Source organism: Anoplopoma fimbria, chromosome 20 (assembly GCF_027596085.1).
Source record: "Anoplopoma fimbria isolate UVic2021 breed Golden Eagle Sablefish chromosome 20, Afim_UVic_2022, whole genome shotgun sequence".
Classification (NCBI taxonomy): domain Eukaryota; kingdom Metazoa; phylum Chordata; class Actinopteri; order Perciformes; family Anoplopomatidae; genus Anoplopoma; species Anoplopoma fimbria.
The window spans coordinates 23,374,795-23,400,477 of record NC_072468.1 but is presented as its reverse complement, the minus strand read 5'-3'; the positions used below and the strand labels follow the sequence as shown (position 1 = coordinate 23,400,477).

At 41.0% G+C, this 25,683-nt stretch overlaps 1 protein-coding gene across 2 annotated transcripts in view; it reads right to left on the bottom strand.

The window, feature by feature from the left end:
- Nucleotides 1-321: 321 nt before the first annotated feature.
- Nucleotides 322-25,683, bottom strand: part of LOC129109181 (inactive phospholipase C-like protein 2) — a 41,030-nt gene continuing 15,668 nt past the window's right edge. For both annotated transcript variants that reach the window (XM_054621187.1, XM_054621188.1), the window contains exons 3-7: nucleotides 19,589-22,072; nucleotides 18,181-18,384; nucleotides 14,111-14,186; nucleotides 8,493-8,602; nucleotides 322-4,468 (exon numbers count right to left, since the gene is read on the bottom strand). In XM_054621187.1, the coding sequence (XP_054477162.1) occupies nucleotides 4,265-4,468; nucleotides 8,493-8,602; nucleotides 14,111-14,186; nucleotides 18,181-18,384; nucleotides 19,589-22,072 (3,078 nt within the window). In that variant the 3' untranslated portion in view covers nucleotides 322-4,264. The remainder of the gene's footprint in view (nucleotides 4,469-8,492; nucleotides 8,603-14,110; nucleotides 14,187-18,180; nucleotides 18,385-19,588; nucleotides 22,073-25,683) is intronic.

The following is a 25,683-nucleotide window of genomic DNA, read 5'->3' as shown; positions in this document are numbered from 1 at the left end:
TAATGGGGAAATAGGAGTAGCAGCGGTGCGGACTAGAGCGGGAAGGTCAGTCGAACGCGGTGCAGCCTGGAGGGAGAGGGGTGAGGAGTTGAGGCCGGGTGAGGCATCGACCGGGTGGCAGCAGGGAGGAGGGAGCGAGTCAGCGGGCAGCAAGAGAGCACGATGGGATTTCACGGTCGTAACTATTGTATACAGTGGAGACAAATCTGTTTCGTCAGGGTGTACAGTGACCGTTGCTTTTTTCACGCCGTTTCAAAAGACATAGTTGGAATACAAAACACATCACACAGACAAATCTATCCAACATTGTTTATTAATTTTTTTGGACTTGACAGATGACATGAGACTGAAGTACATGTGAAATGCTTCTCTTTTTTTTTTTTTTTTCTCGACCTTTCTACAACAATTAGAAATACGCCGACTGGCACAGCACTGAAATTCAGAGACAACATCTTTTTCCGTTTTGTCGTGTTAAAATCGAACATGGTGAACACTGAGGGGGGGTAAAACAGAAGAGCTGCAGATGAACACTTGAAAAAAAAAAAATGCTTAGGCATCATTTAACAGTCCAAATGCTCGTTTGTGTCAAGAGAATAACAATTGCTGTATGCTTTGGAAATTTGTAGGTGAATTCAAGTCAATTCTGCTGGTGATCAGTCTTTTGACTGAAGTTATGTAAAGCACATGGAGCCTAAAAATCCATGGAAATAATTAGGTAGGGCCGGGCTATATGGCATAAAAAATGTAATCTTGTTTATTCACATCCAATTTACGATTTAAATTGATTATTTTTTCTTAAAAGCAAACTAGGCTAACAGAAGAAAAGAGAATCACCAAACTTTATAATAAATAAAAGATGCCACTTAAAAAAAAAAAAGTATTGTATCCCTGAAGAAAAAACACTTTTGTGAACAAGATTTAACAACAACAAACAGACACACTAACACTAAATTAATGCTCTGATGGGGTGGTATTTCTTGGCCAGATTACAGCTAATGTGCGTTAGCTTTCTCTAAATGTTTCCATTCACATCTCCTACGACAGCGGCTGCAACGTGGACAAACCGTGCTGCCTCTGACAGGGAACCAGCAGGGGGTCTGTGGGGATGCTATGAGAAACTGATCCCGCTAATGTTGCCTGCTTCTAAGCCCGTGTGTTGTAGGGCTGTCGCCGCCTCGTAGCGCCAAACACTTCTCCAACTCGGCAGCGTGCTTCTGTTTGATTTGCCAAAGACAAATTTTACAGCGTTTTACGTGAGTTTGCTGAGGAGGGAACAAAGTCCTCACGTTTGCAAAATAATAGGGAATCTGTGGCAGTTAAAGTGAAAACTCGGTTTTCATATTGAAACCTCATCCTTTAAATTCGTTGAATTCAAATGAATTGATAGCATTGATTCATCGCCCAGTTCTCGTTAGAAGAAAGACTTGGCCACAGTTACGCCAAATGATTTTCAAAGGCTAATGTTTACAGATTTAAGTAAGTCATAACTGAGTATCTATACATACACCATGGGGGTTTTATAGATTCTGTATAGAGCTGAATCTTTTTTCAATTTTCAAGATGGAACCGTACGTGATAACACATTAGATTATTGCTGATAAGCTTTTCACCTTTAAAAACGAGTAGACATTAGTCCAGGCAGCTGCAGTGCACAGTGGCTAACATTCACACAACGCTAACTCGATTGGTTGTCAATTCATCAATACTACGTGAAGCATGAAAAAATGCAATTTAAATCCTAAAAATGGCAGTTTGGTATAATTTTTTTAAATCTTTGAGCCCTACTTTTTTCAAGCCCATATAGCCTAAAAAGCCAGTTTATTAGGTACCACCAGATAAACTAATATATTCAACAGTTTTACAATTGATGGACATTAATGGTCAATTTGGAGGCTTTATTTTGTGCTGCTGCTGACATATATTGGGTTATGATGAAAAGTGCTACATTTAATCATAGATATAAATGGGAAAAAGTATAATGAAAACAACAGCAAAATTAAAGTACAATTGAATCGCCTTCTCCTCAAAGCAGTTATTGAGATAAACTAAACATTACGACCTTCCTGAAGGTAGCATTTATTTCAAAGCTTTTGTCTTAGACTGGATTTAGTTCAGCTAGGTGTACTTAATAAACCGGCAACTCAGTGTGGATCATGTCAAGATGGCCAACATGTCATAAACAGACTTTAAAGCACCCTCTGTTCAGTCAGTAAAAAGTTTAACTTATTGTAAGCATCACTTTCTTATGAGATTTCAAAGAAAAAGACACAAACATCTGGACTGTTACATGAATAGCAAACTTGAGCACTATTGAAGTAACATCTGGGGAAAAGGCAAAAACTGATGCAGTATGTTCACTTAACAGTAACGTGGTACAATTAAATCACAGGGTAACTTTGGATCAGATACTACTTTGTCTACATAAATGGTTATGAAGTTATTATTACTCTGAAGTTCATGTCCTTCTCAACAGACCTGAGTTTAAATTCTTACCAAGGGTTATGAAAGCATTCGGGACTAGTTTAATTTGTCAGACAGGAAATCCACTGCACAGTGCTTCCTCCAGACCAAATCTCAAAACAGTAACTAACAGCAAGTTCCACAAGTACTGGACAGGGAAGCCCATCGCTAAAAGATCGATAGCTTAAACTGCTCGATTAAAGTGAAACCAGTCTTCGTTTTTTAGAACATGACCTCCCATTCAAAGTCTGCAATCCAGACACATCACATCGGTTCCCCGTGAGACGTATTCAATCAGGCTGCTCAGTAAAATAACTGAACCAAAGGAAGGGGATGAGTTTTTCAACCAACCAAGGTTGATTTCTCATTGGGGTTGTTTTAAATAACAGTGGAATTGGTTGAGAGCACACCTGAAAAAAAAAATCTCAAATCTGGAACCTTTTATGGGTTGCAGACTTCTAAAACTTTAAAATAACTTTTTACATTTGTAGAACATTCAGAGCATAAAAGTGGATTTTGCTAAAGAAAATAAAAAAAAATGGGAGTAATCATGCCCCAAAAAAGAAAGACCGAACATATCTGAAATATGAAAATGTGTCAACGTTGAAGCTGTTTTTGAGTGCATGTTATCAACGCCCAGTCGTGGTTAGAAATCTCATGCAGTTGCTGGTTGTGGTTGTTGAGACTTTTCTGTTGTTTGCACCACAAACGGTATGAATACATTCTATTATTAGTCCCTCTGTCTCGACATTTGAAGCTCTCCGCCTGGAGAACTCTGAGGTCACTTTTTTTTTTTTTCAAGTGACAACCCTCGATATCTACAGACAAATAAAACTTGTTTTTTTTTTCACAGACACGTTCATATATCTTTTATAAAATAAAATCTTATATTTCCAAGTATACAATAATAAAATGATGCACTCTGCAGAAAAAAATGTAACAGGAAACTCCATATATACACATAGGATACTATTTTGGCAGACAAGAACATGGACGAGTTCAGTATTGTAAACAGCTCTTTACTCTCATTCATGACATTTTGTCCACTCTTCTTTTTTTCTCTTCCTTTACTTCTTTCGCGCTCTCTTGTCTCGTTACATTCATAACTCCAAAAAATTGTGCTTTTAGGAAATCTCTTACAATAATCCAAGGGCTCTTTTTTTTTTTTTTTTTTCTCACCCCGGTTCCACTGAGTAGAAGTGCACTGTCTCTGAACAGTAAGGTCAATGTCTTGAATGATCACGTGGCTGGTAGTTCACCCGGCTCTCCCAGCTCACCCAGAAAATAAGACGGGGTGAGAGGATTGAAGGGAGGGCTGCAAACTCATGTTTTGGGACTTCTAGATGAAGAGGTTCAGGAGTTCTATGCTGGGGGAAGTTTGGATTTATGTCTGGCACTTTGATAAAGGTTTGGTATGTGTTTATGGCATCATCAGATGTGTGGCAAATGTTTTTTATACTTCCCCAGCTTCAGTACAGCTCCTAAACATTTTAAGACTTTGAAATAATGCCTTAAACTCTTTGTTATCTGAACTCAGGCAGGATGTGTGTCCTGGTGAAGTTGTGGCATTTTTATTGATGATTACAAGGCAGAAGTCTGAAAGGTTACAGCTGTGCTTGGGGATACAGGAATGTACACGATGGAATGTGGAAAAACACTGTGTGTGCAGAGCGATGATGCCAGAGAGTGGTAAAGCAGAGAGAGAAAGAGCTTTTGGGGGGTTTTTGAGCTCAGGAGGCAGGAACAGAGTAGAGGTCTGGATGTATAGAGGTCCAGGAGAGCACCGGAGCGGGACTGTGGGTCTTTAGTTGTCCTTGTCGGTGAGCTCCTCCTCGGCCTTGGCCTTCTCAGGAATGGCCTCGAGGCCGCGTTTGCTCTTTGACTCGGAGCCGGAGGAGGAGCCCGCCGGTCCGCCTTTACTCAGGTTACTGGTGAGAGCAGCGTAGTGGATCTGCCTCAGGTTCTCCTGGACTTCACTCATGGCGTGTTTCAGCAGGTCTGCCTGACCCTGAGGGAGTAACGATAGATCAGAGTTAAGAGGATGGTTTTTAAAAAATTACAGAAATAATTTGTGTGGCCCCAATCGTCATGAAGATAAAATGTTTTTAAAAATGACACAGTATAACCATGAACAATTTTTATGACCAATTATACTATGATTGTGGCTTTTACGACACTTTTGACAAGCTATACCATGACTCTTTTTGAATTAATATACCATGACTTTTTTTACATACTATACTGACATTTTATGGAAATCTACACTATAACTTTTTGTTGACTCGTTTGAAATACGATACTAGACTTTTTTGTGACTTTTTATATCGCACATTGTAATGTTTTGACATTTGTTGTGACTTTTGTATTTTAGTTACTTAACATAGTATTCATGTTTTTTTAATGACTTTTTCAATATGCTATAATTTTATATGGCACTATATGACATCCCATGACTCTTTTGTGACACACATACAAAAAGAGTCAATGACTTTTTCTTGGATACTAAATTATGGCTTTTTTAAATTACTTTTATTTTTTAATTTATTTTTTTTCCACACTATTCTATGAGTTTAAAAATGTATTTTGCTAGCACACTATACTTTAGGACTGTACTTTGCTTTTAGTTATGCACAATTTGTTGGTGACTTAGAAATGTAATTCTGTATCCTCAGATTCTGGTGAACTTCTAGAGCGTGGAGAAAACTGTGCAGCGCATCACTGGCTCTCCACTACCATCAATCAAGGCTGTCCAGTACAAGCAGTATCTGCTGAGAGAGCAGCATGGTCAAGGACATCTCTCACCCCAGTCACAGACCTCTCCAATCCAGGACCAGCAAGGCTCAAGAACACCTTCATGCCCCCACTGTCACCAAACTTTACTCTGGGCCTTATTGACAGCAAGAACTGAATATAGTTGAAAAGAGTCATTGAATACTATGTCATGAAAGAGAAGTTCAAAAAGTCTTCATATAGCATTTCAAAAAAGTCAAACTATATTATGTCAAAAAAGGGATAAAAAGTCATGGAATAGCATTTCATAAGAGATTTTAAAAAATCACAGTCAAATACATCATGAAAGACGTACCAAATACGTTTCAAAAGTCAATGAAGCCCAACATAAAGTCATAGAAAAGTAATAAACAGTCATAGCTTGGCATGTAAAAAAAAAAATCTTACTGTAGATGGTAAAGTCATGAAAGAGATATAGTATAGTATGTTAAATATTCATAGTATAGCCTGTTTAAAAAAAATATTTAATACATAGAAGTTATTTAAATAGTCATACTATAGAATTTTGAAAAAAGTCCTAGTATAGTATGTCAAACACAACATAGTTTAGTATGTTCAAAAAAGTCTTAAAAGTCTGAATATTGTTTTGAAAAAGTCGTAAAAAAAGTTGTATTTAAAAGTCGTAGTGTCGAGACCATACCATGCAAGGAGAAAGGAAACAAGGACATATGTTACAGAAAAGGAAACATCTGTTTTTGATCACATCTGGATCAGCTGTCAGTCGGTCCTAACAGCTGGAGAGACTTTCGATAGATTTTGTGTCCGCACACATGTTAACTGTACCAATACTAATAAAGACACACAGTTACTATCACTGCCAGAGCAGAGGAGTTTTCTCTCTGTAGCCTGTTACCTGTTTAAAAAACTGCATTCTGTATTCATACTGTGTTCTGTATCCTTTTTATAAGCGCCGGATCGATTTCTACTGAGCAAAATACACATCAAATATAAAACTTGAGTGATACAGTTAGTCTAATCCGTCTTCACTCTTCGATGAAACGTCAGTGATGTTGAGAACATCACATCAGTCTGATCGGCTGCAACGTCCCATCACTAAGTGACAAACAATGAGGGGGCGTGTTGGCAATTAAAAGACATCAGTGAAGGCTGCTCTTATGTGTGTTCGCTCATTTCTCCTCAGATCTCTCCTCAGCCCTCAGAGCAGAAAGAAGAGGTTTCGGACGAGCAGAAAAACTTCCGCTTCAAGCAAGGAAATGATAAAGAGATTTGAGAGTTACCTATCGTATAGTACATCTAAAGAAATTCATACTATAGCATGTCGTCAAAAAAAGTTAAAAAGTCATTAAAAGACAAAGTATAGTATGTCTAAATAAGTCATATGATAGTATTTAAAAATAAGTCAGAAGAGCATGTTAAAAAAAGTTATTGTAAAGTCTTAAAGTATGTCACAGTATAGTATGTCGAAGAAAGTCATAAAAAAATAATATTATAGAAAAAAAATCATAGTATAGTATGTTGAAAAAGTATAAAAAGTCATAAAAGTCGTAGTATAGTATGTCGAAAAAGAAAAAAAAGTCATAAAAAAGTCATAGAACAATGACTATAAAAAGTATTCATCCCCCTTGGATGTTTTCCCCTTTTGTTGCTTTTATACATGAAATCATCATATAATTTGGCTTTTTTGACAAGAATTTGCAAAGAAAACCTCTTTAATATCAAAGTGAAAACAGATTTTTACAAAATAATGTCAATTAAATAAAAACATATAAGGTAAAGTAAATGATTGCATAAATATTCATCCCCTTCAGGTCAGTATTTAGTAGATGCACCTTTGGCTGCAATCACAGCACTGAGTCTGTGTGGATTGTGGGCTTTGACTTGGCCACTCCAGAACATTCACATTGTTGTCTTTGAACCATTTCTGTGGAGCTTTTGCTGTAGGCTTGGGGTCGTTGTCTTGCTGGAAAATAAATCTACTCCCAAATCGTAGTTCTCTTGCAGACTGAGTCAGATTAGCCTCCAGGATTTGGCGATATTTTTCTGCATTCATATTCCCCTCTACCTTTACAAGCCTTCCAGGGCTGCTGAGGAGCATCCCCAGAGCATGATGCTGCCACCACCATGCTCCACGGTGGAGATGGTGTGTTTGTGGTGATGTGCAGTGTTTGGTGTTCGCCAAACATAGCGTCTAGTCTGATGGCCAAAAAGCTACATTTTTGTCTCATCAGATCAAAGAACCTTCTTCCAATTGACTTTAGAGTCTCCCACATGCCTTTGGGCGAATTCCAGGCGAGATTTCATGTGAGCTTTTTTCAACAGTGGCTTTCTCTTTGCCACTCTCCCATACAGCTTCGACTGGTGAAGAACCCGGGCAACAGTTGTTGTATGTACAGTCTCTCCCATCTGAGCCACTGAAGCTTTTAACTCCTTCAGAGTGGTGTAGGTGTCTTGGTGGCCTCCCTCACCAGTCTGCTTCTTGCCCGGTCACTCAGTTTGTGAGGACGGCCAGCTCTAGGCAGATTTAAACAAGTGCCATACTCCTTCCATTTCTTAATGATGGATTTAACTGAACTCTGTGGGATGTCCAGTGAGTTGGAAACCTTGACTTCTCCTGATTTATAATTTCAATGATCTTTTCTCTGAGTTGCTTGGAGTGTTCTTTTGTCTTCATGTTGCAATTGTAGCAGGAATACTGATGATCCAGAGACTGGACCTCCCAGACACAGTTTGGTGTTTTTATACTACAATCACTTGACACACATCAACTGCACTCAGGTGATCTCCATTTCACTATTTGTGACACTGCTGGCATCAACTAGCTGGACCTCTGTTGAATTAGGTCAGTCACTTTAAAGGGGGTGAATATTTATGCAAACACTTATTTTACACTATATATTTTTAATTAATTGACATTAGTTTGTAAAAATCTGTTTTCACTTTGACATGAAAGAAGCTTTTTTTCAAATTCTTGTCAAAAAAGCCAAATTATATTGACCATAATTTCATGTATAAAAGCAACAAAAGGGGAAAACATCCAAGGGGGGTGAATACTTTTTATAGACATTGTATAGCATGTTGAAAAAGTAAAAAGAAAATCATAGTATAGGATGTCGAAAAAAGTCATAATTTATTATTCGACTAAACATTTTAGCTGTTATTGAATATACTGTTGGTCAGTTATTTAAAACAAAACTTGAGTACAGTACTTGAGTACATGTACTTAGTAACATTCCACCATTGTTGGTCACTAGTGAACTTCTTTCTGTGAATGAAAACCTCACCTTCAGTATGGTGATGTTCCAGGTGAAGCTCTCCACCGCCTTGTGCAGCTTCCTGCCCTTCAACCCCTCCTTCACGGCCAAGTCATGGAGGTTCTCGTGAAACTCCATCGCTGTGAGAGAAAATCAGATGAGAACGAGTGTCGAGTCAGTCTTCACGGTTGGTATTCACAGTGGTTTTGTGAAACAGAAGAGCAGCTGTGAGCTGACTGAAGGCTGGGAGAGACGACTGGGTGCTAGGCCTGTTGTCACAGTGAGGAAACACGTTAGAGCAAAAGCACTGGCATGTACTGTCAACATTTCTGCAGCAGAAGGGTTGAGTATGTGAACGTACAGAGATCCTCTGGCTGTGGAGGAGGATTTCTCTCTCGTTACAGTACGTCTGCAGTGTGACAACGGATCGTTCTGGATGTCAGGTCTGAAAACTCCTGAACAAATTAAGTCGACAACCTGAAGATTCGATGTAAGGAGCTGCCATCTAAATCCTAATATCTCTCATTATTTTATGGGAAGCAATGTGATGAAAAAAAAAAGGTATAGGAAGTGTGACAAATGTATTTCTATTCAGCAATTGAGCGTTATTTGATAAGATATGAAAGGAAGACGCATGCTGGTTTTTTGGGTCTTCTAGTTGTTATCAATCCTCACACTTTATATAAATAAAATGTACATTAATTATATATACATTTTCACTGTGTTGTCACCATGAACCAGCATCATGTGTGCCCTCCACCAGCAACACCTTGCTTCATTATCTAATATCCCAACAAGGTGTTGATGGGATGTCAAGGGACACAGAAAACTGGCTAATTGGTTAAAAAGAGCAAAAAGGGCACGATAACTGGAAGTCAGTGGAGAAGACAAAAAGCAGGGTGGACGGAAGCAGAGGGGCAGGATGAGAGGGGAAAAGACAGAGCGCCGGAAACAGAGAGAAAGGCAAAAGGAGAGAGAGGCAGCGTGGGCAGACAGACATGACGTTCTCTCACTGTGGATTAACATCAAGGCATCGAACAGAGGAGGGATTTGTCTCCTGAGGAGCTTCCCCACCTCCTCCCCCTTTGCATGACTGAGTCTGACTAAGGACATGTTTTATATTGAGCTGGCTTTACAGAGCAGCAACAGTCGACCACAGCCTGCGAGGTAAATAAACCAAAGAGAGACGGAGCGGAGTTCCTTTCTACGAACAAAAGCCCACTGCTTTACATACTACAACTCTGATGATTCCTAGTGCGAATGAACACATTTACGCTTGAAGCGCTGATATCAGCTAGAGAGACTGCCCCCCGGCCCCTGTTGGTGCTGTTGCCATGGAAACATGGCGTGCACACGAGAGAGAGAGAGCCCCCCTTTGTGTGAAATGGCCATAATAGGTGTTGGGTTGAGCTGTTTTAGAGCCTCTCAGCTGAGGATACAAGTCCGACAGCTGACTGAATTTACTGACTCATTTCTCATCTTTGAACCCGACCTCACAACACTGCCCCTTAAACACACACACTTAAACACACACACTTAAACACACACACACACTTAAACACACACTTTGATTTCCACTTCCTGTGTTCTATATGACACATGAAATTATTTATCTCTTTGTTTTCAGTTCTGTAACTACCGAGTTAATGCTGCTGCTGTTTTGCAAATGAACACTGTGCTGTGGAAGCTGCACAGCTTCCTCTAGCTCACACACACACACACACACACACACACACACACACACACACACACACACACACACACACACACACACACACACACACACACACACACACACACACACACACACACACACACACACACACACGAGGTTGCCTAGCAACATTTTATGGAGTCTGGCAGCAGGCAAGAAAGGGGGAAGCTCATTCTCAGCAAGACATTTCAGATTGTGATCTCTGCGAGGTAATGTTGCAAGACAACAACTGTACAGGAAAGGCTGATGCTCACAGCGTGTTACAATTACAGTATGGAGAAGCGGCTGAGAGGAGGACTACCTGAATTAATCATTTGATTTATAATTGATAAGTCTTTCAACAAGAGATGATTGTATCTAATTATACTATATAATGCCACTTTATCACAAACAGAGCATTGAGGAAAAGCTGTTAACCATGATTGATGAATAAAAAATACAACTATGGCATCATATTCATTATTTTCAGTATCAAGTACTCTGCTGGTTGGTTTCCTGATTAATATGTATATAAAAACAAAATATTATCACAATTTCTGAGAGCCCAAGATGTCGCCTTCAGAGCACTTATTTTGTTCAAACAATAGTCCAAAACACAAAGATATTAAATTTCATATACAAGCATTACATACATGCTTCATAATGTGCAATATTACATAGACATTGAATATTTTTGAAATAACCACATACACTTATATGTGCGAAGATGTATTATTGCACATAAACGCACTATGCCACCTCTCATACATATCTGGGGGCCTTACCGTCAACCTGTCTTTTTGACATTGTGTATATTTCAGGCATGCAAATTGATCAGGGGTCAAAAATGTTGAAAAGATTTATCATGCAAATTGAGGAAAACACAAAGTTCAAATGTCAGGTTGACTCAACTCAAAAGGCCCTCTCAGTGCTCCTCCAGCCACAGAAACACCCTGTAGTATCCGCCAGACACTTCCTGTCACACACTCAGAGGCTTCCCCCGCCTGTTTTTGTCTAACACAACGTGTCATGATGAATACACAACGGCTGTTTCACACCTCCTGTGCACCCAAGCCTCTTGTCTGCACTCAGTGTTCCTCTATGTGTACGAGTGAAGACGTAGGCTACTTCAAAGTGGTGATTTCGGGCCGGCCGGCAGAGCTTTTGGTTCAAGGCCCCCCCCATCAGAAATGAATACCGTTTCAGTTCAAAAGACACGTTTATCATATGTTAATGAATTTTGAGAATATGTCGGAGAACAGAAGCTCATTTGGACACACATTGCCGCCACCGCCGGCAGCAGCATCGAACATAGAAACGATGAGTCTATGAACTATGAACAGTGTCGACTAGTGGGTTTATAAAGTCGCCTAGCTGACTATCATGTGTAACCGCTACTTTGTACTGAAACTGCTGCACAACAATTTCCATTCAGATTAAAAATCATCACGTTTCGATCGGCGCATCTCTATTTGGCAACATCAAGGTGGGGATTTACCACAGTGTGTTTCACAAAACACAACTAAACTGGAAAAAAAGGTATCAGCCAATTAAAGGGTGATTTGACATATTTGACACAAACATTCGCCCTTTTCTTTGTATTCTGCAAAATGTCACTGCAGCTCCACGCCACACTGTTGCAGTTGGCCTTTAAGAACATCTTCTGTACTGATCTTGTTAGTCTGCAGCAGGTTCGGCCATCCATCTGCCCTTAATGCTTATTGGAACCTGAGTGAGTGTCGGGTGAAGGAAGTGACATCCATGTTTGAGCTGCAAACACCCGACTGTGTTCTCTGACACTACCTTTGTGTGGGTTTGTTTTTTTTCTGAGCTGATGTGATAGATTATTCACAACTTTAATAGCTGTTGCTGCTGAAACGCTCCTCCTGCTGTAAAAGGGGGAATTGGGTTTGCACTGACCCAGTTTCAACAGAACAGACACACACATAACCAAGCCACATGCACACATTGAAATACAAACATGTACATGAGCAAACACGAACACACACACATGAAAGAACACACACACACACACACACACACACAGACACACACACACCACTGGGAAAATATCATGTCAGTTTGGGATGGAAAATAAATCAAAGTTCATCAGTTTGCCATCTGTTGTGTCCTAGTTTGCAATTGTTGGCTGCTGAATTGTCTCCAGCTGATTTGAGATAATCATATATAACAGCGCTTTGAGACCAAAAGTCCCACAAAGCTTCTGTGGAGGCTTTTGGAAAAAAGAAGGAAAAAAAGGGGTTTGGTCTACGTAAGCATTTCCGCTGCTGTGTTATCTATTTGACTATTGTTATATGAAAAAGAATGATTCACTCTGATACGGCATTCATCAATCAGGACTAGGGCTCACTGGGCACCATAAAAGGGGAGTTACATCAGATCCTGCTGTGTGACCAAATGCACCACTCATTCAAACTGGACTTTTGTTAAAATGAGTAGGTATTGACGTAGAAAAAAGATCTAAAAATGTCTTGCAGACCTCTCATTCTGGTTTAAATCATTTCAGTTATTATTTAAACAGGGTGACTTACATAAGCCTAATGGTAGATGAGCAACAGGCAGAACTTGGCCAACACAACAGCTGACAATGCACATTTGCTCTATGAATCAAACAATGTTTAATCTTAAAGTGTTGAGTCAACATATTTACCCTATGTTATTCTAAAATAGAATAAGGAATATGCGGTCAAAGGCTCTACAGATGAACAGGGTCATTACCGTGTGACTAAAAGGTACATCTCACTCATTTCATACATTGGCCATTTGGAACAGCAAACGCTACAAAAGGGTCAAAATAAATCTCCCAGCTGCACACATGTGAGCAGAGGCTCCGGGGGATCTTTTTGATGCCAGTAAGCTCAACATCACAGAATGTTTCCCCCAAAGCCACTGGCTGGTAATTGTTATGGGCTGGAAGGTGGACAGAATGGGAAAAAAACAAAACAGCACGAAGCCTTTGATCATCCCATTGGTTAAAAAGACACAGTCCTCCTCCGCTCTGATGTGCCAAGACAATAGAAATTGAATATTTTATAAGTCCATCCATCTGGAAACCAATAAAGCTGAGATGGGTAATGATGGTCCGTCTCTCTCCCCCTCCTCTTCCTCCCTCACTTAGCTCTTCCAGCAGGCTTACTTAATGATTAATTAGCCTTCCATGCTACTCAGATAGACTTCATGGCCAGACAGTGCTGCATTTGTACAAAGCACATTAATGTCAAAATGTAATTTCTTCTCATTAACAGGCTTTACCCGATATGTCTTCATAGGCTGCAACGACTGTTACATGACAGAAGAATTGTCACGGAATAAAAAGGCCGACCTCTACATCAACGGGATCACGGGTAGATCACGCCAGAGAGACAGAGCTGTTCCTCTAGGGATTGTGCATATTCTTAAATCCAGCCAGAGACTCACTGATGAGCTGCCAATCAAACTTTACTTCCCAGAAACGCCGAGTGGAGTAACGTGACCACATTGAGTCATTCTGTTACAATAACCCAGAAAGCCAGGACTGCAACGACACGTTACGGACGAGTCTTACTAGTATTCAGCATCTGGTGGAGAAGAACTGCCAGCTCTGCTAGCTTTGATGTTGTCCAGTTCACTCATCTCTCTGAACCCTAAACCAGACCTTGTGATTAGAATACAGTCCAGAGGCTGTTACTGGTGTGAATGGAACACCTTCTGTCTGAACCACAGCTTTTCAAAGGCGGAGCAGCGACTTGATCACGTACTTTAATACGATTCAAATGGTAATTCCGCTCATGCAAATGAGAAAAGCATAATCAAATCAAATCAAATTTCCTTTTGAGGGATCTGCGTTGTGTGGCTTCAGAGAGGTGGTGGGGCCGTTGGGCAATACAGGAGCTGTCTAATGGTGTCAGGAAACAGCCTTTTATAGTCGTTCTTCCGCCATCTAACCATCTCTTACCTGATTTTTGGGTTTGTAGAATTCTCTCATGCAACCCTTCAGAGTTCTCCAGCAGAGTCTTGCTGGTCTGGATTACCTGAAAAAGGAGACAAAATATCTTGTTTGTATTGGCCTTCATTTTCCACATCAGAAAAAACTGGCATCCCACAATAAAGCAGGAGGAAGTCTCCGTGTGGTGGCCGGGTATTTCTATCTAGGGAGAGCTCCTAAAAACAAGCTGTTATTAGAGGCACGTCGGTGGGCGTGGGTGCTGAATTGCATTTTTCTAAAAAAAGACAGAAATAGAGGGAAGGAGACACAAGCAATTAGGGTGTTTATTAAAAGTCACATGTTATTTTTCCTTTCCCCTTATAATAGGAGCGGTTTCTCGTCCTCTGGAGATATAAATGTTAATTCTGCTATATGGTTTTAAAAATATCTCTGAGAATCAAGGTCATATGATCATGATGAGGGTAAAAAGTAAACATGTGAGTCACTGAGAGGCAGACCGCTGCCGTGTTATCGGTGGAATTGCAGCTGTGAGAGGAGCTACGTTTAGCTCCTGTGGTGTTATGCTCAGCCTTAATTGAGTGCACAAACTCTGCTGACCTGCAGACTGTAAAATGTCTCATGGTGGCCGTAAAGGCAGACTACGACTTTGGGAATTAATTTGCATTTTGAATGCCAACGCTGCACCCGCCTCCCATCACCCAGTGTTGCTTCTTTACACGAGGACAGCAGCACAGTGGTGTCTCACAAGGTTAATGATGCATATGTAGCCTGTCACAGATAGAGGTAAATAAACACAGGGTGAGCAGGGTGACTATCACACCATCTGGATCTTTCTCCTTTGATTATCTTAGTAATAGCTAAACAGTTTCATCTGACATAGAGGATATATGTACACAAATGTTGCTCTGCCTTTTGTTTTCAGTTTGTGCCTGTTGGGCACTGGGGCCTTTGTGTCCGCAGGATTGCTGTAATTGACACGTACACTTACTTGTACACTCCCTAAGTGACTTAAGTGCACCGTGCAATGTCGTGTCACAAAGCCAGGCCGCCCCGCTCTGCTGCCAAGACGGAAAGGAAGGAAGGAAGGGAAAACACAGCTCAGTGTAACAATGCCACGCTGAAAGAAAGAGCAGTGATCAAACATTACGCCACTGTGATCGATCTCCGGAGCATGCCAGCTCTGTGGCCGGGCCAGCGGGAGGAGAGAGAGAGAGTGGGAGGAGTGCAAGGGGGGAGGAGGAGGGGGTGTAAGGAACAGAATGGTGGGAAAATGTGAAAGATGGAAACAAACACGATTGTTTTTAACACTCATATTATTACTGAAGACAATCTGGCTTTGTTAAAAGGTGAAGAAAGGTGATATTCTATATTTTTGTCTTATTGAAAAATCCCATAAAAAGACTAAAGCCAACAATGAATTGAGTATTGCCCGTGCATCCACAACCTAATATACCTTATTCCTCATTGCTGTAGAGCTCCATTGTTATGCAAATTTAAAACGTAATAAATGAGCCATACTGTTGCACTGTTTGACATGTTCCTTCATTACTACGCACATGGGCACGGTGGAGTCAAAGCCACACAAACACAAACACACACACACACACACACACACACACACACACACACACACACACACACACACACAGCCCCAGTTATCCCTGTTTGAAAACATACAGTGCACGGCTGTTTAAAGGAATCACTAAGCCTTTTTGAATGAGGGATATTATATATTTGTGACCCATTTTTTTTTTTAAGTTTTATGTCATGAGTGGGGGAACCGACAGTCTTGAGGCTACAGACTGGGTCCGGGTTGTTTTTGGTCTTTTCATTCAGTTTGTTGACAGTAAGACACTTGAATTACAGAGTGTCGTAAACAGTTTTTCAACAACCGAGGCTTTAATACTGAAGTCCCACTGGATAGTCATGTGATCGGATACATTTTCCTTGTGGTTAGTTCATATGATTCTTCCCTTACATCATCACAATTTAGAGAATTAGAATTAGTAAAAGGCAAAGTGAGGAATCTTCTAAAGACACACATAAACATTGCATTTTTCTGTACCCTAAAATTGCGCCCTGCACCGGGAACAGATACAGTTCCATGTGAAACACCATGTTATGCTGAACGCAGTCATGACTAAGTGATTGTGGCCGTTCTGTGTCACTCCGCAGCTGCAGTTGCGGCACTTAGAGCTGTCGCACACTCTGTGATTACGTCCCTGATGGGAGGAGAAATTACCGTCTTAGTGGCAGAGATGGCATAGCCAGTGTATTTAAAGGCCCATTTTGAAGTGAGTGGGTGGACTGTGTCCCATCTGCACACTAAAGACCACCTCTAGTTAGTGCTATGTTTAGCTCTATTATTATTATTATTATTATTTCTACCTGCATTTAACAACGTCACAAACAGATGTTAGCTTAGCAATGCCATTACACCCGGTACTAGTAAATGAGAGTACAATTTGAACAAAACAGACAGTTATTTAGGGCTATAGAAGATATGCATTCAAGTTCCACAGAAAAACTAATATTGGCTTACTGTTAGACCAAACAATGACTAACATACAGGCTTTGTGTTCCCATCGGTTCGGTGTTTCAGAGATGTGTGCATTCCCAACTCATCTCTGTTTACAGGTTGGGCCCTAAGTTAATTTGTGGTGAACAGAAACTGAAATCAGAGCATATTATCCAAGACCACACGCTGGCATCGTGCTGAGTCTCTCCACTTATTTTCTCAGCACACAAATGGGCAGTGAGTGAGACCCAGATTCTATTTTTGCCAATTAGGAAAGCGAAAGCCTGGTTACTCCCATTGGTGGGTTTTGACACACCTTAATCCGTCCCGAGACGTTTCAGAATCATCCCCCTTTTTAGATGTTCATCTCTAAAGTCCCAAGGGACAAAGTGTGCCATAAAAAAACCCACTTGCCTCGTTGCGAGTGTGTTTTCGCTTTCCTTGATGGTCATGTATTACAAGTCTCGCTAACGTTTAAGTACAGCTAACGTTAGCTCTGTAAAGCGCTCTGCTATGTTTTTGAGAATGAAGGTCTGGCTGCCGTGGTAAATAATGTAAATGTTTGTCAGTAATATTTCTGTTGACTATTGTCGTAGCATGGCTCTGTGGTCATGAACCACACTAGGTTGTAATTTCTAGACAGGAATCTTGAGTGGTTATTTGTTACTTGGTCGGGCTGTACTTAATATAATAGGTAAATTAGATTGGTGGTACTGTTCAGTAACAAAATAAGTTAAAAAAAGTCAACATGCAAAAGATTCATGATAAGCTCGTGGACTGTGATCCTGCCTAAAAAAACAACCTGATTTGATATTTTTGCTGTCACCCAAAAGTGGATTATTGCAGAGGATTAATGCTTTGTGCCTGGACGGAAAGTTGACCTGCTCATAGTGTGTTGAGAATCAATGTAAGAGAACAGGATGTGTTCAGGGTAATGGCGTTGTCTGGGAATAGCCTCAACGGCATGTTGCATAACTTGTGAACATCGATTTTATTACTTAACAGAGCTCCAGCAGCGTTACCTAACCCTCTCTGTGTGCCCCCTTTAAGTCTAGTAAATCCGATGTATTGATTTGATTGGAGTCAAAGCTTGTTGGCTTTTTTTTTAACAATTAACTGGTTAGTTATTAGTTAGTGGTCATCGGACTATTAAAGGCAAAATTAGCCATAACTGACATCCCTAATGGATGGATGGATGGATGGATGGATGGATGGATGAATAAATGGTTACCTTAAACTACAGTTCATATGTTGAGAAATAACTTGACATGCAAAAGAAACGATGGACAAGAAAGAAAAAGCACATTTACCTGAAAACATCTTTAGATGAAATCACGTCTGCTGATTTGTTTCTCTGATTTCTATTTATTCTTTGAGGTTTGTATATCTGAATGTATGATCTCACTTTTAGATTCTTCCCGTACAGATCAGTAATTTGTGTCTCCTTCTGTTTTGCTTTTAGTAATGGTAACGTATTTTATCCATCTTCTTGCATCACATGTACTTCCAGGTGTTATTACTGTGCAAAGGAAGTGAACGACTCCTTCAGACTACGACTCACCATGTCATAGGTGGTGACGACTTTCTTGAGGACCTCTGGTAGGAGGCCCTGGGGCTCCAGGTTCGGGAACTGGTCGGCGAGGTTGAACACCAGAAGGGGGTTGTTGTCGGGTCCAGTCAGTCGAGGGGCGAGAGCCAAGATGCACTGCTTCAGGTTAGCAACTGCTGAAAGGCCGCACAGCTCTTTAAAGGACACAATGGCATTCTGCAGGGAGAAGAGAGAAATTACAGCTTGGCTTGCAAGCAGTTATACTGGTTCATACTGGCATGCCAAGCAAAACACACAGTACGCACTTGTAAGAGACTTAAAAGAATGAAAAGGGAATGGATTTTTTTATGTTGCTAAAATCGTAAACATATAACCACAAACCGACAGAGAAGTCAGAGGAAGTTCCTGAGAACTCACTCATTACCTGTGAGAACTTTCATTTTGGCACTTGCTAGCTTCTCACAAACACTTGGACTGACACCAGTATCACACGGAAATGGAACAAACACAACCAACCCCCACCCACCCACACACACACACACAAGCACCCACAAATCCTAACCTTCCTGTGAAATCCCAAATTGAAACCCTACATAAACAACCGGAGGGACAAACTGTGACGGGACGGCCAAGATGTGTCATAGTCTCAAGGCCTGTGGCTTGTTATCACACAATGATTGCAACATAAACAGGGGCTACCAAAATAAATCCTAACACAATGGCTGAAGAAACACAACATGGGACCAACCACAGAGTGTTGTGACACTTCAGTACAGCGTTTCTCATAAAGTGTGTTCAGTGAGACTGCAAACGAATAGATAGGAGACCACAAATTAATGTGATAATGAGAAGAGAAAATGACCCTGTTTTTATGATCCTTGTGGTGGCAAATATTGGTCAATATCAGACAAGAAATAAAAGGTGTGGGATGACACTGGATTTGTCTCTAATGGGAGCCATTAAAATGTCAAGTGATTTGGGTTAAATATGGAAACAGCCTGCTAAAGGCCATGCTCATCAGGCTGTTGTAGCAGCAGTGATTTTAACAGCCTACACAAATCTACCATTAAAAACATCTCATTACAATGTCTCCCAACTTTTTCCCAGCATTTGTTTTGACTTTTGCGCAACACATTAAATATAATCTGATTCAGTCAAGCTTGGTGGGTTTTATGTTTCTCTTTCCAGAGTGGGAGCCTTTTTTTTAGACGCTCAAGATCCTTTGTAGTAGATCTGGTTTTAATCTATACTTGACTTGGGGTTACAATTTCTTCAGTCTACATTTTCACAGAGAAAAACATTCCCATGCTGGAAGATGGAAGAAAAAGTCATGATGCTATTGTTGGCTCGGTGCTGCACACATCAGAGGACACTAGTGAACAGAATAAGCATGTATTGAAGTTTGATTTAAGTTGCTTACCTGCATGTTTTCTCTGAGATCTGTTGCCTCCCTCAGTGGCAGCATGGCTGTTTTGAAGACATCATCCACAGCCTTGATCAGTAGTACTCTCATGCTGGCATACTCTCTACTCCTCTTGCCCTTTCGTACAGATAGTCCCCTTTTGTGTGGTTTGCCACCTCCTCTTCGGTTGGTTATGGCCACATGAACAAACAACAAGGTATGCGGCAGAACCTCCCCCGTCAGCGATTGTAGCGGCACATGTCGAAAACCTGGCTGGAGACACTCAAAGGGGATGGTATATTGGCCGATGAATTCATCACCAATGTAGTCATCGTCTAGCACCACAAAGCGCACCATTGCAAGCTCGGGGAGATTTATCTGAAACTCAAAGCTCTCGTCAAACAGAGGGTTGTCCCCGTTCTGGTTGACCGTTTTAGTCCTTTGTTCAGCGCAGTCGGCGGGAATGCCGTGTATTTCCACGTACACATAGGGGTCCACCACATCTCCTTTGGCACCTGAGCCTTTGGGTTTAGGGAAGTTTTGTCCACTGATGATCTTGATGTGTAAGAGCTGTGGAGAGACACCAGGCACCGAGTCTTTAGTGTTTGCACTAAAATATGACACGTGCTCCCTCATGATGGCGGGACGCAGCACGTAGCCGCAGTTCCCGTTCTGACGGAACCAGCCGATGTTTAGATCCATCATCAGGCCAGGAGTCTGGTAGTTCATTGCCACGATCTGGCAACCGCACTTCCAGAAGTCTTGTGGATTCATGTTGCTGGAGTCGATCCGCATGGGGCTAGGGTACACTCGCGCAAGGTACTTCTTGTTGTAGTTAACGAAGTCACCTGGGAAGTCGCTGGCGCAGCGACTGGCAAAGACCTCATTGAAAGAGCAAAGCTCCCATTGCCTCTGGCTCTGGAAAGATGTTGGGAAGTCCTTGAACTCCACAGACTTACACAAGGTCACCAGATCAGAGAGGTCTTTTGACAGCTGGAATTTTTTGGGCGCGGCAGTCTGTTCTTCCGCGGACTCGATGCTCATCCTTTGAGACATTTCGGCCCCCTCGTCCTCGTCCGTCACCTCGCCTTCCGAAGCAGTGCAGTTGGTGCTCAGTTTCTTACCCTTCAGCAGGATCTTTCCCTTCAGTTCTGAGGGAGAGGGGAGGTAACAGTCCTCGGGTTTTGGTGGATCTATGTGGATCTTGTCTCCAAGGATCTTCTTTAGGTGCTGAAACATGACTCGCTGCTGCTTTAAGGAGCAATGGTTTTCTAAACACAGCAGCAGTGGAAACTCGGATGCAACGAAGGCATACTTGTTGACGACATCAATGACGCTGCGAAAAACTATCTGCGATGTCATGGTGTGACCAGTGTAAACAACAGGCTCGTTATCGGGCCCGTCCCAAACGTCCAGCTCTACACTGCGACAGCCCATCTTGAGGGCACGAATATACCCCGTCACATCAGAGGGACCCCTGAACTGATCTTCTATCAGATATGTGTTGTGGGATGCATTGATGTAATAGTGGGACAAGGGCTGGTTCATGTCTTGGCAAACAGTTTTTTGTTCAGGGTCAAATATATGGCACTCTGGAGACATAAGGTAGTTGGTGAACCCATCTAGAGAGAGCCAACCCTTAAGCTGGCCCTCTTTGGACGGTTCATATTTCTGAATGACCTCTAAGCTGGTGTCCTCACTGACTTGTGCCATACCCTGCTCTGCCTCCAGAAATATCATTAAGTCCTTGGTATCCAGAAATTCTTTGTTACTGGAGAACTGAACAAAGAGAAAATAAATTTCTGGTCTGGTGCAAAGATCATGAAAGACCTCAATGAACTCATCCTTTGTCACATCGGAACCCGCTTTGTCCTTGGCTTTGTGAAGCTCTTTGAACTTCAGCTCTATTTTCACATTTTTAAGTCCAGGGTTCAACTTCTTGACTAGCTGCACAGCAGCACATATAGTTATTTTTTTGCTGTTGCTACCTTCTGCCTCATCAAAAAGCTCACCAAGCCAGGATGAGCGCATGTTGTTCTGACTGCTTTCTATCATATTCAAGGTATGTTTCCCGTAGGAGATCAGGTACCTCAGCCCTGTAACCCAAATGTTGGCTACATCTGCAGTGTTTGCCACCAAGTCCAGGGACTCGTAGTTCTCCCCAAAGATGATTGAGAAGGCACAGTCCTCTGATATCTGATCATAGGTTCCATTAGTTCTGAAAGTGTCTGTGTTTTTGCCTGTCCGCACCTCCTTGATGGATTTTACGTCAATTTTGGCCTTTTCGGATTCCTTCTTGGTGGGCTCCCATCTCAAAGACTGCATGTCGGCATCCAGGAGAAAGTAGCGGTGGTAGATGCGGGAATTGGATCGCACTTTCTTCAGCTCAGAGCCATCCACCATTGCGTTGATGCAGTCGCTTGCACTGCTAATTTTCTTCTCTGTGGGCATGCTGCTGAATGATACAGTCTTCTTTCTTTCTTTTCGCTGTTTTGAGCCATCCTGCAGAGAAACAGAACACAGTGCTTTAATAAAAAACATTCTGTAGATACTTTCATTCATTCATTCATCTTCTGTAACCGCTTATCCAGTTAAGGGTCGCGGGGGTGCCGGAGCCGATCTCAGCTGTCAATGGGCGAAGGCAGGGTAGATACTTAATGATTAAGTAAAAAAAAAAAAAGAAATGCTTTTATGTTTCAGCTTCGAGGAGTAGAATTAATATCTCAGTTGTAATGAGGCATGGTTTTTCTTGCTTTCTAAAAAGTAAAGAGTTTGAAGACAGAATTATTTTCTTTTTTCTCAACACTAAGTTGCTTTTCATTTCATCGCTAATCAAATCAGTGATTTTGCAATATTTCACATCCTTCCTTCAACTAACCCCTACGATGGTAACCACAAGAGTTATTTTTTAACCCAATTTGTGCAAATGGAATAAAATCTGAAGACCCATTTCAGCCCAATACCTTAAATGCATTTATAGTAGGATTCGTGATTAAATCATCTGCCTTCATGTTTTCAGCATGAAGACAAAGTAGATCCTGACCTTACATAACAATACAACAGAACACAACATGCTGTCAGCTCTGATATACTGTGTGCATGTAATATCCTTCCTTCCTGGTCCCCCTTTGTTTCCTCTGAACATTTGCTGAGCTGAATCACAGCAGCAACTTTGTTGGGTGACTTAAGGTACCCGTCACTGTACATTACAGAGATACAACAGGAACTCTCCCTCAGGACAGTATCACGCCCACACAGATCCAGTCGTCAACAGCAGCCCCATTTCTGAGTTTTTCAAAGAATCCTGCTCCTTCGCTGCAGCCGAACCTCAGCAGGAGGACATGATTTTTATATTTTGGATTCTTCAAACTCATTTCCCAAACCCTTGTTAATCATTATGTGGTAGCTTAATGGTTTATACAAATGCAATGCATCATTTGCTATATGATGTTGCCAAGTTAAGAATCTTAATTGTCTTATGCTGCACTCTTGTAGAAAACCTTGATCTTCTTTTTGCTTTGGAGTTTAATGAAATGCACAAAACCTTCACAGCCTCTTGTGCAGTCAAACAGAAATGTACACACCTCACATACTGAGAACCAGTACTGATAAACATCACTGTGTCAAGGAAGGAGGGGCAAAGCCACCGAATGTGATTCAATAATAGGAATCATGCATATGATTGATGTGTCTATATCTACATGCCTATAAATGCATATAGGAGCTTTCACACATCCTCCATCTGACATCCTCCTCCGTTCACATTCATCTGACAATACTAATGATAAGAAAAGCGACAACTCCGACATACATGACAGCTTAGCCGTCACCTTTCACAGGACTAGCTCTAATGTCAAGTTTTGATGCAGCTTCATCACAATCAGTTGTGTTTGTCTCCTGTCTGTTTACTGTTGTCTCACAACGCTACCATGGCTCAGCAGTTGCTGTTAAGACACACAGGGATCAGCTGTGCTACATCATGCTTTTACTTGTTTGCAATTGGACAAGATGCAGCAAAAGCAAATGATACCGACCCACAGTGCATTAGGATATCATAGTAGATGATTTAGAATAATAAAAACTCAATAGACTGAATTAAACGAAAGATAAGGAAGTCTAAACAAAGCTCCTCCGCAGCATGAAAAAACTCTCAAATACAATCGAATTAAATAATAAACTGATTATCAAACAGAACCCTGTCAGTGGGCAATTCTGAAAATACAGAAGGCATAATAGTATTATATAATGATTTTTCAATATTAATTAATCATTATAAATCCCATCTGTGTGTTGGAGTATTGCAAAACACACAGACGGGCACATTCGCTCTGATTGGTAGAATCTAACACCCGTCCATGTATGGACCATGTCAAGAAGAATGTGGCCATAATAATCACATTCTTTTACACAGTCTGCTGCGGACGTGGAGGTCATTATACCAAAACGGGAGCTTGGACCCTAAATGCATGACTGCAGATAATCCTTATGATTTGGTGAAGAATGTGAACTTACAGTCACAGCTTAACGTTCGCTTGTTTCTGCTTCCTGCTGCATAATCAGGTCCGCCATGCCAGGCATTCTCCTCAGGATTTCCCCTCGGCTTCCTTTACCAAAACTAGAAAACAATACCGGCCACACCCTTCTCTGTCTTAGCATCTGTTATTATTCCCTGAGGACACTTGTTTCTAATGCAACAGTTCTTTTTTTACCCGTCGCTGATGGAAGTCAGATGGCCCAGGGTGTTTTCTTTTTGCAATTAAGTGTTACGTTTTATATGTCCTTAAATGGTTCTTCAAAAGACGAGATCTGCCACATCACATTGGCTATTTATAGTTCAAACAGATTTTACTTTATGGGGTACATATTCTTCGAGACATTAATATCACTTATCTCTGTTTCTCTTTGTCCAACAATATGATCTTCAAAAGGGATTTATGATGTTTGTTCGCCAAGCCAAAGCACAGCACGGAAAAAGCTTTAAAAAAAAAAGGGAATACCTGAAAAGATCAAGTATCGTCAGCAGGACAGCCTCAATAGAGAGCTTTATCTGGGCATGTTTTGGTTAAAAGTGTGCCCGTCTAACTGAATTACCACCATGCACTGCATTCAGTGCCACACTCTGCGATCACATGTACAAATCATTTGCCAGCATCCCATCAAATAGGAATTCAGTGAAGTTACAACCCTCTGCATGCACAGTGCATTCTCTCATCACATGTGCAGCCCACAATAATGCACTGAGCCAAAGGACTATATGCCACCAGGTATGGTTTTTAAGCACTCTCTTTATTACTTGTTAACACAGTTTTTGCTAGCTAGAGGTTATGATGTGGGATGTAGCTTGATTGAGCATGCGTACTGAATTTTCAATTAATCAATTTCCAGTCATTCTTCATTGTAAAACATTTCTTTTAAAAATGAATTCTTCACCTTAAGTTTGCATACAACCTATACTGACAGCTCAAAAAAGCAAATGAATGACTTATATGTCTGTTTCAGTGTTTGCTTGTATCTAGATATGACAAGGTAATTTCAGTCTAGGAGTACATAACCCCGATATTTCCATTTTATTCCAGTTATTTCCCATAAAATCTTGTGCATTTTCATTAATATCCCTGGAAAAATGTCACCTTAAATCTTCCCTGATTTTTGCCACCCTAATTGGCAGTCAATACAATTTCACTGAGCAAATTGTTTGTGATAAAAGTGGGATCTGAAAAGTCCATTCTATAAGGCAGACATTACAGCACCAGTCTGTACATGCAGATTCACTGGTATTGATGAATAATCTTATTCAATCCTTACTGGATGTGTAACCATCAATTGTGTGTTAGACAGTACGGTCACTGAAGAGAAAACTGCTGTTTAGGTGGTAAACATCCAAAACACACTGCTGCGCGATGCCGTCACTCATTACTACTTATTCTATACGATGTCAGGGGAATCAAGGTTAAAGTCTTTCTTTCATTGTAGAGAGAAATGATTGCATAACTGAGTTTATTTTTTCATTTTCGTTACAGTATGTTCAGAGAAGAAAACCCCTGGTACATTCTGAAAGCAAGTTAGCAGAACACACAAAGAAAAAAAAAAGGATATTGGAATGGTTTCAGGGT